General features: G+C 39.9%; 2 protein-coding genes across 2 annotated transcripts; both read right to left on the bottom strand.

Annotated features, from left to right (window-relative positions):
- Positions 1–783: 783 nt before the first annotated feature.
- LOC128712680 (adenosine deaminase-like protein) lies at positions 784–2,145 on the bottom strand. The gene is made up of 6 exons (XM_053807568.1): positions 2,116–2,145; positions 1,904–2,046; positions 1,654–1,842; positions 1,267–1,586; positions 1,057–1,199; positions 784–984 (listed from the first exon to the last, which is right to left on the bottom strand). The coding sequence occupies exons 1-6, from the start codon at positions 2,143–2,145 to the stop codon at positions 784–786; spliced, it is 1,026 nt and encodes a 341-aa protein (XP_053663543.1).
- Positions 2,146–5,748: 3,603 nt separating this feature from the next.
- LOC128713694 (GTP-binding protein Rit2) lies at positions 5,749–7,326 on the bottom strand. Its single transcript, XM_053808556.1, has 3 exons — positions 7,140–7,326; positions 6,053–6,513; positions 5,749–5,874 (listed from the first exon to the last, which is right to left on the bottom strand). The coding sequence occupies exons 1-3, from the start codon at positions 7,324–7,326 to the stop codon at positions 5,749–5,751; spliced, it is 774 nt and encodes a 257-aa protein (XP_053664531.1).
- Between the last annotated feature and the right edge of the window lie 6,746 nt (positions 7,327–14,072).

The raw sequence follows: 14,072 nt of genomic DNA, 5'->3' as shown, positions 1-14,072 counted from the left end.
CTTTATGCAAATTGCCGCTTTTCCTAATGTGCTTGATACATGAGATAAAAGTGTATGCTAACGTAGATAAATTATGATTAATGTTAACTCACTTGAAAAACTTGTATTTATGCATTTAATCACAAACGAGGAAACTAGTGTTAACATTCGTATGACTGCAACTTGTTTTATTATAGCTATTCTTAATTATTTATTGTAAATGGAATTGAATGAAAGTTTAAATATTACAATAAAAATTTATGTCTGCCTGAAACATACAGAAAAATCTATTGTTATTTATCGGCGCATATGTTATTTTGATTTTATTATTACATTTGCTCCCGCGGCTAGCGGCGTACAACATCTTGCATAAAACATTAGTTTGCTATAAAGTTTATTTTATAGGGCGTTATGGCAACGTGCGATGGAGCTATTGGTATGTACCACGTGTTCTGTGCAGTTGGTGATCTCAGGAACATAAAACATTTATTTATTCAAAAGTCTATCTTCAAGGCTACATGATTGCTAAAACTTTAAACTATTATACACACAAGGAAGTGTAGACAATAGGAGACGGGAACGAAAAGAGCTTGAGGACGAGTGGAAATCAAAGGTGAAGCAAGGGGGCATATAGAGTAGAGGAGGTTACGAACATCGCAGGAAGCAGTAATAATCCCTTCAATGAAACAGGCTTGACTCACATGACGGTGATAGCTAAGTGACACAAACAAGCGCTAATTTGTAATATATTTTGCCTGGTAATTTTGGGGATTAGATTACAAAAAGGCTCCACATACCACCAGTTTAATCATTGTTTACGCACATGGTCTCGGCGAATTGGTCAATTTTGTTACGCAGCTCCTTTTTTTCCTCCTCATTAGCGAATGAATACTCGACAGAATTTCGCTGCAGCTCTACTAGCTGGGCGTCGGAGAGATCGAATGTTTTTGCGCAAATGTGCAGCTCTTGCGATAGGCTTGTTTCGAATACACCGAAGTCGTCCGTCTGAAATCAAGCATTCAGAAAGAAAAAAAAAGATAAACAAGAATCACGCGGTTATCATCAATTGATACTTACGCATACACAGACGGGTTGTTTCATTTTTAATAACTTCGCGAAGTGATGGGCTTCATTGGAAGGTACAGTTTTGCATTTTACATTGCTCGTTAGACAACACTCGAATGGAATTTTATGTTCATTAGCAAAAGCAAGATTATCCCCTGTTGCATAATAAAGAGGAATGGTTGTGAAACCCAGAAGAAAAAAAACAATGCCCAAAACACCTACCTTTTATAAACGTCCCGTGTCCGATACGGTCCACACCCAGCGCAAACATTTGCTTAACCTCCTGCGCATCCTCAAATTCGCCACAGTGCAAAGCTAAACGGAAACCGTGCTTCCGTGCCTTTTCCAGCGCTGGAACAAAATCTCCAAATTGTGTTCCAAACGGATTGCCGCTCAAATCGAACGCAACCATTGTTCCGGGATACTGTGCGCTCAGTTCGATTGCCAGGTTTACATTCTCCATCGCTTCCAAAACGCCCTTGGATCGGTCGATGGAGGGCAACAGTTTCACGATGATTCCGGGCTGCTTTACGGATGTTTTCCTGACAAATGGTATCAATTTTCACTGCGTGAGCTGTGTGAAACAATTAAAATCAACAACAAAACTACCTAATCACTTCCAGCACAGTAGAAAGATATTCCCGCTTTGACATTTGAGTGGTGGCTTTTGGCGTTGTTCGGAGCTCTAGGTAAATCACGTTATCGTTGGCAAAGTCTTCAATAACACGTTGCGTCGCACGTTCGAGTCCTACCGAACGATCGGTCAAATCGTGCGCGTACTTAAATTTCTTAAAACATCTACAAAAAGTAAATGGTTGTTAATTTTTTTTCTGGTATCTTGCTGAGTTGGGCAGCTTACTCTTCCAGGGTAAGAGATTCTCCATGTAAAATTTTGTAAAACCCATCGTCGTTCCCGCTCGGTATCTCCTTCCCGTACTTCAACTCGCGCAGGTCAGCCAAGGTACTGTTGCTGAGCGATCCGTTCAGGTGAGCATGCAGTTCCTACAAATAACACAGCTATAGTTTGAAACAATCAACTCCTGTGCAAAAAAAAAACTCCACTTTACTTACGATCTTTGGTATTCGACGGTAAAAATCCATTGTGAGACGTGTTTTGTTTCTGCTGCTGCTTCGTAAAAGCCGGCTTTACGTGAATCAAGCGCAAAACAAAGCTAAATGACATTTGATCAACACCGACACATCACCGACGTAAAAAGGGCGCCAAGTATGTTTTATTTGAATTTACCGTTAAATCGACTAAATAAAAAAAAACACCATTTCAACTTAAGAACGTAGGTTTTCTTGCACATGTTTTGCTCCATATTTATTTGGTTTCAATATCTTAACACTGTATTCCAGAACAATATATTTCTTGTTTTCTACGGAAGTTAATATATGATGGCTGCAAGTACATACACGATCACACTCTTTCATTTAACGTTTCCTGCTCCCTCATGGTTGATCATCACGCAACATTATTTTCCGACTTTCACTTAACAAAACCGCTAGAACATTTTTGCTGTTATTCAATGCGCACATGAGTTTGTAGAGCGTTGATTATGAAAAGCGCATCCATCAATTCACGGTCTGGCAGTTTTAGCGACCTGTATATTATAATTCTCCTTTATGTATGTGCGTAGATATGGTTGTAAAACTGGGCACATGACAATATCCCATCGTAGTAGATCTCATCTTGAAATGCGCGTGCCGTTGATACAATAACATTTGCTTTCTTCAACAAACCAGCTCTTGGGTTCCCAGAGCGCGCATGTGCTGCACCTCTCGACCGGCTCACGCTTTACATTCTCTAGCATCCTCTTACTATATAGTAAGACGCCACAAAGACGTCTCTTTCATACTTTCGATTTTCTTTCCTAACAATTCGCATTCCAAAAATGTATCTTTAGAACTTATTTTCCTCTTGCTGCTACTGTTCATAACAAATGTATGTTTATCACCGTTTTCTGCGTTTCGTGCCCCAGGCATGGAGAATTCAATGTTTGTTTGTAGTTGTATAAAGATATTTTTTACAAAACCAAATTAATTGCAGTAACGAGAAAACAAGTGTACTAAGCTAAGTCAATTTTTTTAACCGATGTAAAATTGCAGTATTTTCACGCCGATAGGTATTTGCATATCAATTATTGTCGCTCGCTGGAATCAATTATTGTACGATTATAGGTAGACGAGAAAAAGCGTCGGAACGGCATACTCGATTGTCCGCAAAGAAATCAAACTGAAAAGCACGCTAGTAGCTAGTAGTGTATGGCTTTTGGTATCTTTCCTTAACATAATATACATGTAACAGGACTAACCTATTTTAAAACAAAAAGAACACATAATGAGCATTCGCAAAACGATAAGAGGTTTTTTGATACCAATTGCTGAAAACTTGGTAGTTAGAGATGATCAAGAACTGTATAAGAAAAGATAAATGAAGCTACAAATGGATAACCTATGATTGGATTTGCACTGCCTGAACTGGGTGTAGATTTGGTTGTTTATATCATGTGAAATACTACCGGTTGTACAAGTTGAACTTCCAACATTTCTCTCACAATGGGAGAAGAAATCTACTTGTTTTGTTCTGGTATCCTGGCTACTCCTACTCACAATCTATTCTTGGACGATGCCGTATGCATCGCTATTGCGTATGTCACACTAGGTAATTGGTTCTTTCTGGTGCTTATTACACTATTAGTTTGTACAACGCAAGCTCTAAACAGCTGCACGACATCAGGGGGAGGAGGGAGAGAGAAAGAGGTGAGGGAAGAACATCTTCTACAGTTGAATGACCATTTCGTGGGTATGCACATGAACTAGATAATATATTACGCACGATCTGCTATTGCTTTCGATTTTAACTCTGGTTATGTGCCCGGGGTTGCTGCACCTTCTAATTCAACAGTTGCGCATTCAATTGTTCGTTTAAAAGGATCTTTGGTTTTGAACATTGAGAGTACCTCAGTGTGGATCACTATTCGGCTTCGAACAATAACAGAAGAGAGAGTAAAATTATGCTTTCACAAGTTAGTGCGAATTTTAACGTAAAAGTTCTTCATATAAATAATCTAAATGCTTATACTATAAACTATTCCAAACGACATGCTACAGCTGATTAGCACAAGATGTTCCTTCGGTACATCCCGGAGTGGTGTAATGTTTTAGGAAAACCGTATCCACATTAAAAACGACTAACCTTTTCTTGTTTGAGTCTCGTTTGCTATGGCAGACTAGAAATCTTACAATCTGTTGAATACCTTTGCTTTGGACCTGTATAGCTGCATACGATATTTAATACAAATATATTATTCATTAACCCTGTTCGAATATGTTTCCTTTCTGTTGAGTTCTTTTCGTTTTTTGTTGGTAACATCGCATGGTATGTCAAGTTTAAATTCAAATGTTTCGGGAGGACATTTAGTTGTTCTGCACTTGGTATGTTTTCATTGCATTATCACGGCATTACGTTACGCATATCGGATAGTAAAATTAAAATTCCATTTAAAACCGTTCTTGAAACTAGACTTCAAAAATGTACATAAACCCGTAAGAAGGTTAATACTTCTCAAACTGGCGCGCATTTAGAAAATGGAACGTGGAACTTTAAGTAATGCAGTAATGGAAAGAAATTTGATTAATATTTTCATAGTTTTGGCATACATCACAGATATTGTTTAGTTTGATAAGTTTGTTTTAGTTCAGTTTTGCTGTACGAGCTACGTGATGGTTGCTTTAAAGTTTACCTGAAATAGATACCGTAGCAAATAATGCTCAGCAGGTTTGGTAAAGAGGTTCTCCACTAAGTTTGCCTTATTCTGGTATGGATGTGTGACTACGGATATACACGCTACATATTCTATGAACATCCTACGCTGCACTAGGTGCGATCGTTTACATGACTTCGCATGATATTATTCCCTACCTTAGTTCAATCGTAACTTAAACTGTAGTGCACTGAGGCAGATGCAGGAAAAGGAAGGAAAATTAATTAACATAATATGATTTTGAACTTTTGTAAAGATTCGTTGACTTTTGTTAAAATATGTACTATTTCAGATAAATACTGCTTAAACAATCCTGTCTCCTGCGCCTCAATGAGACAATGCTCATGTCTAGTCACAACTTCTCCTAATACTTATTTTGCATCATTAAATGCCTGATTTGTGGTTGTTATTCAACGGAATATGTTTTCAAAAGTAAAGATGTTTTATAAGTAGGACCAGTAGCGTATTAAAATATTTCTTGCAAGACATCTCTGCACCATCAACACATCCCAAAATTCATTTTGCATTTGATTTTCAATTCATTCAATCAATTCGTTGGACTGGTACTCACAATCTGCTGTGTCCTAAGGACTAAGCATAATCCTAGCGCTCTAAAGGAAATTACTTACATCGTTCCACATTTAGCGTCTTCGTGGATGAAACATGAGATGTACTTTGAGTTTGTTGTTCGTTGATAGAAGCGTCTTAGCCATAACAAACATACTGCCCTATACCCAGCATACCGAAACACGAAAGCACACAATTGCAGCATTTTTCGATGGGACACCATTGGCAGACTTATTGAACTGAACACCGTACACGTGCTTCTACATACAAAAACAGGCTCGCTATTACGAGAATTGAGAATGACTCATTTCAGGGTGGTTGGGAGTTTTCGGTAAACATTCCGATTTTCCCCACGTGTTTGCGTCCTCACCTATTGATTGATACCGGTAGCATTTCGGCGGCGTCTAAAGACGAGTGCAAATATTGACCGTAATCGCCACCAGCGGCTGCGTCGCCTAGGGTGTATCTTTTCGGAGCTGGAACCACCATTCAGCGTCTAAAACATTGGATAGATTAGTAAGGGACGGCAGTATAAAACATGAATCAACAGTAAGCTGATACCGAAAGAGTACTTGAATAAAATAATATGTTTTGAGAGAAAATAACACAAAAAAAACTGTGTGACAATTTAGCGAAATTGTGCAATTGGTGCAAATGCATGTATTGGTGCTTACCCGTTGTTCCTCTTTTCGCCGAATCTCCCGAACCAGTGAGAAAAACGCCTCATCAATGTAGTGTCTCAGTGCGGCCGACGTTTCATAGAATGGACAACCGAACTGTTTCGCTAGCGTTTTGCCCTCTTCTGTCGTTACTTTTCTTTGCGATTGCAAATCCAGCTTATTTGCCACCAGCACTAGCGGGATATCTTCCGTGAGCCGTACACGTGCTATCAGCTTCCGATACTCGGACGCTTCCTGGAAGCTGTGTCGATCCGTAACCGAGTAGCAGATGATGAAGCCCTCCCCGCAACGCATATACTGGTCGCGCATAGCAGTAAACTCCACCTGGCCGGCCGTGTCCAGTATGTCGAGCAGGGCGGCTTCCCCATCGATGACGGCCTGCTGCTGGTAGGAGTCCTCAATTGTAGGATCATGGTAGTCCAGAAAGCTGTGACTGACGAACTGGAGGGTAACGGCTGGAAATACACAGGCAAGGACAAGCATAGGTTAACAGGTTAGCTATTTTTAACCACTACTAACCGCCCGGCCCACCATCCCACGAACGAAATCAACGATGACGCACGTCCCTCAGAGCTCCATGTGCCAGTCTGGACGACTGGCACAGTCAGTAAACAATACGATATGCTAACGGCGACCAGAAGCCGTTAAGCATAGTCAAACGAAGGGCTAGAGAATCCCTTGGTGGAAAGCATAGCGCACTTGTTAGATACAGCGTCTCGTCCGCAATCTAACGATGACAAATGTTGTTGTGTCTCGCTCAACAGTTGGAAGGACGGCACGGCATGGACGAAACATAAGTGAGACCAGCCGTGGATCGATAATACTATTCACGTCACTCGTTAATCTCCCCCGTAAACAAAACGCGTGCGTTGGCGGTGTTTGCGCTTTAACGCCCACCTCTTAGCGCGCGGATGGATGTTCAATTTTTCTTTTCCGCATACTTTCTTCGCACATAGTGCAGTTAACAGGAAACATACGGTTAAATCGTTTCCTTTTCAAATATTGGATGCAGTTGGAATGTTCGTATTCCATCTGCATTGGATAGATGTTTAATAGAGCTAATCAACATCGAATTTTTTACCCGATTTTCCAACGCCTCCGTCGCCCAGGATGACAATCTTGTACACCCGCAAACCACTCCGGGTCGTTAAGGGGTTCGTTGGTTGCTTCGAATTTTCCCCACTGCCATCCGTTTTGACCGGATTGTACTCAATGGATTGGGCCCGATTTTTCTTCCGTGCTGTGCAACCTGAAAAGTCGCCTGCCATTCCACTGTCACCAACTAACTACACGGTATGCTAAGCTCGATGAAATGCAATCCGTACAGATCGCACGACCGCTTCCAGCAGGTATTTTCTAGTTGGTGTGTACGTCGGTTTAACTTCGCTGCTTACTATGTATCGTATTTTATCACTTGATTAGCTTGCTGCCGATGTCCCCAAAGGACCCAACAATCTTTGCTAGCACTCTGTCGGGTTATCCTTGGAAGATCGCACACCACACTGCTATCGTGCTGTTACTGCTGCTCGAACTCATTCAAACCGTGGACACATTTCGCTGAACAACTTCGCTGTTCAGGCACTACATCCTCAGGGACTCTTGAGAGTCTTTGATCATCCTTTCCGTTGAAGGAGTTTCTTCTAATTCCCTAGGTGTCAGGCTAAATCCTTCTTGGATACACTGGCTGAGTGTGCATGTGTTTGTGGCTTGTTTTGATTGACGTTTGACAGTGCGACGAAACAATTTACTGTACGTCTACTATGAATGCTTGAGTACTGAAGATTTGAATTTAGGACTATGGGCTACCGACAAAAACCGATAGAATCATCCATATTCAAATTATCGATCCAGTTTTGTTACGTAAAATAGACATGGTTATTGAGCTAAAATAATACTTTATACAATCGATTACTGATGTGAAAAAGATGTGGAATGTTTCATGTTTCAAATGTTTACAAATGTTTCATGTTTCAATGCATTGGTTAATTTTTTTGGTTGGGTTCTTCGGTATCGGTTTATTGGTACTTACCCCAACAATATACACAATTATGTTTCTACATTTTTTTCATTGCTTCTCAAATTGGCCGGCAGAAAAAAAACTTTGTTGAAGATTACCTTTTTCTGTGTAGGTATACTTTTAGGCAAAGTCGTTTTATCGTTGGAAGCACTTTCCGTCTACACGAGGTATCATCTGTATAGGGAACCTGTAAGGCTAATAATCCTTTCTGGGATGGATAATGAAAGATCGTCGTCGTCCAATGCATTACAAACCTGTAAAATCATGATCATGTAACACAGTACAAGAGTATATCAACACTATGTGTTATGAGCATGTAGAACATTAAAAACAAAACATTTGAATTATAGTACTAATATAAATCATAACTATGCTTCGACGTGGAACTACGAAACACGGGCCAGAAAAAAAAGAAAAGATAGTTGCCATGTCTTTTAAAACTTTTTTATCTTTAGCATTACGTTGATCGGTCTATTCTTGTTATTTTCTCAAATAAAAAATTAAACCAGTCATTTTTTTTTTTTGAAAACATAGGTTTATTTCCCTTTACATTCCATTATCCGTTTGCATTCTGCGATCGTTTACATAATCAATAAAGTTTTAAAAACATTTTCCGAGGGATTGTTGTTTTCTGTTTGTTTGCCTTACTTCCATTTCCTTTTTTCTCTACAGTGTTTCAGTTCCTGCCGTTCTGCCATTCTGTCGTAACTGCCAAGAGTAACTTCCCTTTTTCTCGTTTCGCAGCAAAAGTAAGAGCAGCAATAGTATTTTACTAAGCTTATCAAAATTAAACAACAAAAAACTGCACGCTGAGGTGGAAACACTTTCCTTAAGCTGCTTCTCCGTTCCGGACAAACAGCTCTGCGGATTGCGTGCGTTACACGCCAATCCGCGCAACTGCAAAACTATCGTGTTTATTTGCTTCGTTCGTTCTCCTGCTTTTCACATCTCACCATCTCTACCTACCGGTCCATCAATTGTCCACCGTTTGTCGTACTCATTTCTAAGTCTCTTATTCGGCAACATGTATATGCGCAAGTATGATACCGCTCTTCCGTTTTAATTCAGTTACGAATGTCGATTCCACTTTAAAACAAACGTGATTCCTCTTCCTTTTTCTCCGTGTTGTGTTTCTTTGCGGTTTTATTACAATATGGTTTTCCTTTTGCTGTGTCGTCGTTTGTTTGTTTATTCTGTTTAATAATTAGTTAATTTTTATCTATGATATTTCTAAGAGATGTACGAAGTCGCGCCTTACGCAATGAGAGTGAAAAGGTTGTGTGTATGATTTTGATGTATATGTTCACTGCCCCAGTTCCCCAAAAATGCTGTGTACCGCGATGAACTATGTCACCTGTGATGCGAGTCTGTATGAAAATGTAGCTTATCTTCTGCCCCATTTTGGCTTGAATTGTATAATTGATACGAGCTTTGACTAATTCTAAAAGTATCTGCGGAGTTTGCTCACTGCGGTTTTTGTGTCCAATGTGGCAATGTTTCGTGTTTCGTTTGTTCATCTTTCTCGTTTTGTATATGTTTCTAGCTCTCTCTCTCTCTCTATATATATATATGTACCATCACAAGCTTAACGCCAATCTTTGATTTGCCGCATCCGGATTTTTTTCCTTCATTTTCTGGTTGATTTTCATTTATCATGTTAGCACTATACAGCAAAAAATGGTAAATTTGTTTGGGGATGTTATGCAATCGCATATCTTACTACTGGGACGAGTTTATTGACAATTAATTGTGAAAATTTGTGTTCTCGAAAGCATACAACAATGTGTAGATTTAGTAATGATGTTTCTTATGAGTTATGGTTATGCAACCATGGTTGAGGGACGTAGGTTGAAGGAGGGGGAGTTGTGTAGTTGGTTTTATGCGATTAATTCCCATTTTACATCGATCGAATGGTGTAAAGGAAGGCGCCTTTTCCAGATAATACCTGCTCCAATACTCTCGATGGAGCACAAATGCTGCAGTACATACACGAAATCGCACAACGGAAATGTTCACACAGTAAACATGATGATTTTCATTCATGATTCACAGATGATTTTCACATGCCCGAAGCAAATTTCCGTCCTAAATCGAATACGTATGTCACGTATTTCCCAAAAAAAATCATCACATGTATAGAACAGTGACAAAAATAGTTAAATACAAAACAAAGCATGGACTTAGCTCTTGACTGTAAATAAATTACCGTGAAAACGCAATATTACACCAAGCGCCATATTTGTTTGTTACACAAAATGTGCCATCATCGCCAAAGGAGGATAGCGTAGAAGTAGCACTATTGCTGTGGTCGTTCCGACTCCTAACTAATCTGCAAAACGGTCTCGCGTTCCGTAACAATCAGTAGAATAAGCACACACGGGATGTCTCTGGCACGGGGCAACGGAAAACGCGTTTTATTCATTCGCGCGTGTCCCCGGCGACAAAAGTACATCGAACGAGAGTGTTCAGTAAATTCCAATAGCTTCTGTAAAAGGCCTATCTCTTTATCTAAAAAGCGTTATCGTTTTTTTTTGTTATGTATATCATCTGACCATCACCAGCAGTTGTGTTTATGTCCCTTAGATCGAATATGAATAAAAGTAGCAGTAGTTGTAGTCTTAGTAAGATTAGTAGTAGAAATTATTATAGTTCAATAATATGTATAATGGCTATGATCGCTATCTGTTCGTGTGTGTGTGCGCGAATTTGTGTTGCCTTCCCGCACAGAAATTTCGTTTCAGTTCAAATCATTTTCTACGGTCCTACCATCTCATCTTTCCCACACAACGGTTTAACAATAAGGATCTTAGATTTCATTGTCACGGCTTTGATAATTTTAAAATAAAATCATTCAAAATGGCAACGTGAAAGAGCGCCCGCGGAGTATCCGTCTTACAGTGCGTGTAAAAAGGGATAAAGAATTCCGCATCCGTGTTAGTTGCCGGAATTGTAGAATGTTTGGTGGGGTGGTTTGTGGTGAGTGGGTTTTATAAATTTTCAATCGGTTTTCCCTTCGATCACGTTTGCTACTATACGCAATAATATTGCACGAGAAAAAAATGGTCACTGGCTGTTGTTCCTAAAGTTTATGCGATCTCGGTTAATTACACAACGTGCGATTGTGCGCATTCCATTTAGGGTTGATTTCGATAAGAACTAAAGTCACATAGGGTAGCAGTGCCGCAGCCATATTCAAGACGGTGTTATATCGGGATTCCTCTCCCAGTGCAATACACTAACAGATCAAACTTTATACGAAACACTTGTTACGAAATGGACACAACACACCAATAACAACAGCGAGGAGTGGTTGTATTACAAAGATGCCATTTTTTACACAATGCATCGAGAGAATACCAAAGTTTTCTACTTAACTATATATGCTAAAATACCCGATTTTTGTCAGTGTAGTGTAGCGTCGCTATTTTCGTACACCAATTCTCCCGGGAACACGCTTCGCATAGCGATTATAGCTCCCTTCTCATCTACGCGGCTACGCTATCAAAAAGATACACATTGATCACATCAGTACAACTGGCCCGAAACAGAACACTGCAAGAGATGGGCATAGTGACACTAGAGTATACTGAACATCTCATTCTCCTACCAGACACTACCTCCCTTTCTAGCAGTGTATTGTGCTGCCCAGAACCGCAAGTATGCGCTAAAATCCCAAAACACGTGTACTGCCGTCACTTAAGCGTCACAAACTTTCCAAAAAATCTAAACATACTAAGAAGATACACACTACATACATACACAACTTAACAGATACTGCCAACCAAATAGGCGGTGCAGCAGCACTGTAGCAGAGGAGAAGAGCATGATTTGGTAGGATCGATGGATCGTTCGCTCACAAACTCATTCACTTATTCGCAGAGCTACATCTCAGTAATAGATACGCGAATCTTCTGTATTTTGTCCATTTTCCAATTCCTGTCCAATACCTGTCCATTTTCCAATTCTCAGCAAAGTAAGGGCGTGTCTCTACATTTCGAGGCATCCTCCTGGTGGTCTAAAAACCATACCACGTTTCTTCGTTGAATACACAAGGTGATTAACTTCTAAAATGAGAAGTAACGTAAACGTAAAGATGCTGTTAATCCTTGGGTCACGTTTCACTTTGACCATTTACTCACCTGTTCACCATTTTCTTGCCAGTTAAAAAACTCCAACGGAATGGGACCTCTGGAACTCGGACACCCCGAACGGGATATACGACACCACCATCCATGCAATAGAATCAACAATGTCCTGGATTTAATTGGGTCTTTGAAACAAAGAAACACCTTGTTGATCATTTCCTCGGTTTCATTTTACAGTGTAGTAGAACGTAGAAGAACACCCCCAAATGATAATTTCGCTTCTATCTTCGTACAAAATTTACTTCCACATCTCGCATTAACCAGTACCACCACCACGAAGACAATCGGATTGATGTTGATTATATGTGTTGTCGTGTTGTTTCCATTTATCATTGGTTAGAATTTATTCTTCTGCATTCTTTTTTAAAATTCTGACTCTTCCACGCGCTAATCTGTGTTACCCTATTACTATCCTAAATCCGTTTCATCTTTCCCGCGTTCTTATTGGCGTACGCAGCATGTTTGTTGGTATATCGCGTTCAGACACGATCCCTAACGATCATTCGCCAATTTTTTTCCGCAAGCTTTTTCAGTTTCATTGCCAAATGTGTGTTTATGTGTGTGTTTTTGGATACACGCGAGTAATTCACTGCTTTATCCGTTACCGATGATTTGATTTTAACATCCGAATACATCTGGTGCCCGTCTTGCGAGCTTCTCAGAAATTGATTGTTCCGGGGGCTAGCCGTGTGTAGAGCAGAGTATGGGTCGGATTCTGACTTCTACCTACTGTTTTGCATGTCTTATATAATCGAGTAGCAAACATGAAAGATTACAGCAACAGAAAGATGTTGCAATAAAATTGTTCTTTACGCCTCATCATCCAAATTATATTGCCCGACACCGGCATGGCATCATATTACAATGCGCTTCTATCATTCGATTATAATCTCGTATTGCATGGATGGGCGGGCGTATTTATGTGTTACTGCTGATCTGCTCTGCTTGAATATTCTTGTAAATATGCTATTGCGAACAAACGATTCATGCGCTCCTGGCTAAAAGAAGAGTGTGTGCTATTCAGCTTCTCCTTTCTCTGTTGTGTATATGTCTGTTGTTTGTCTATTTGTCCTTCCTCCTTTCTTCTCCAAATCCAACCCTCAAGTGTGAAGAGCGCTTGGTATCTATCATTATGCCCTTTTTACTAACGTTGTCCTCATTTACACCTTTTAGTGTTTGTTTTTTCACTTCGTATGCTGCATCTTGCTGCACACACACCATTGTTTCTTAATCGCTTACCAAATAGTTAATAATAAAAAAAACACATCTAATAGATGCCATTTTATGTATGCATGTTTGTATGCTAGGTGTGTATTATGTTGTGTAGATAAAAACAGGAAAAAATGAGGGGCCAAATATGAGAAACATGAACGCTGGGAAAACTTTCAAAATTTCCTCCCTGGGCTATGCGCGGCAAAAACGTGGTTTTGTTGCCGTCACCCGCTATCGAAAAACCCCGTACTATACACGCGCTTCTATACGTGTGCAGTAGTGTGTTATCGCTGGACAACTTGATTTTATCCATCGTAAGTTCAAAGCTCTTGTTTAGTTTTGATCTGGAACTATAAAATGATTTGAACAGAGCAATATTGCAGATTAGAGTGTGCACATTCGATTCGCGTGTGCTTGCTCCTTGCGTGCTTAAAAAACGACACCCTTTCTTCTGATAAACCGATGAAACTGCCGTCTTCAGTGATCTCTCGCATGCGTTACGCTAGATACACATTAAAAAAGGCGTTTGCGAGCTACGCTACCTTCACTAGGGACGCAGTAATTCTAGTATTACTCGATCTTTAAACCACCAAAGGCTGAGAGATGCGACTCGCCACATGTAGATCTATTTTTATGTTGT

The sequence above is a fragment of the Anopheles marshallii genome, chromosome 3, assembly GCF_943734725.1.
Source record: "Anopheles marshallii chromosome 3, idAnoMarsDA_429_01, whole genome shotgun sequence".
In the NCBI taxonomy this organism is placed as follows: domain Eukaryota; kingdom Metazoa; phylum Arthropoda; class Insecta; order Diptera; family Culicidae; genus Anopheles; species Anopheles marshallii.
This window is presented reverse-complemented; position numbering and strand designations above follow the sequence as displayed.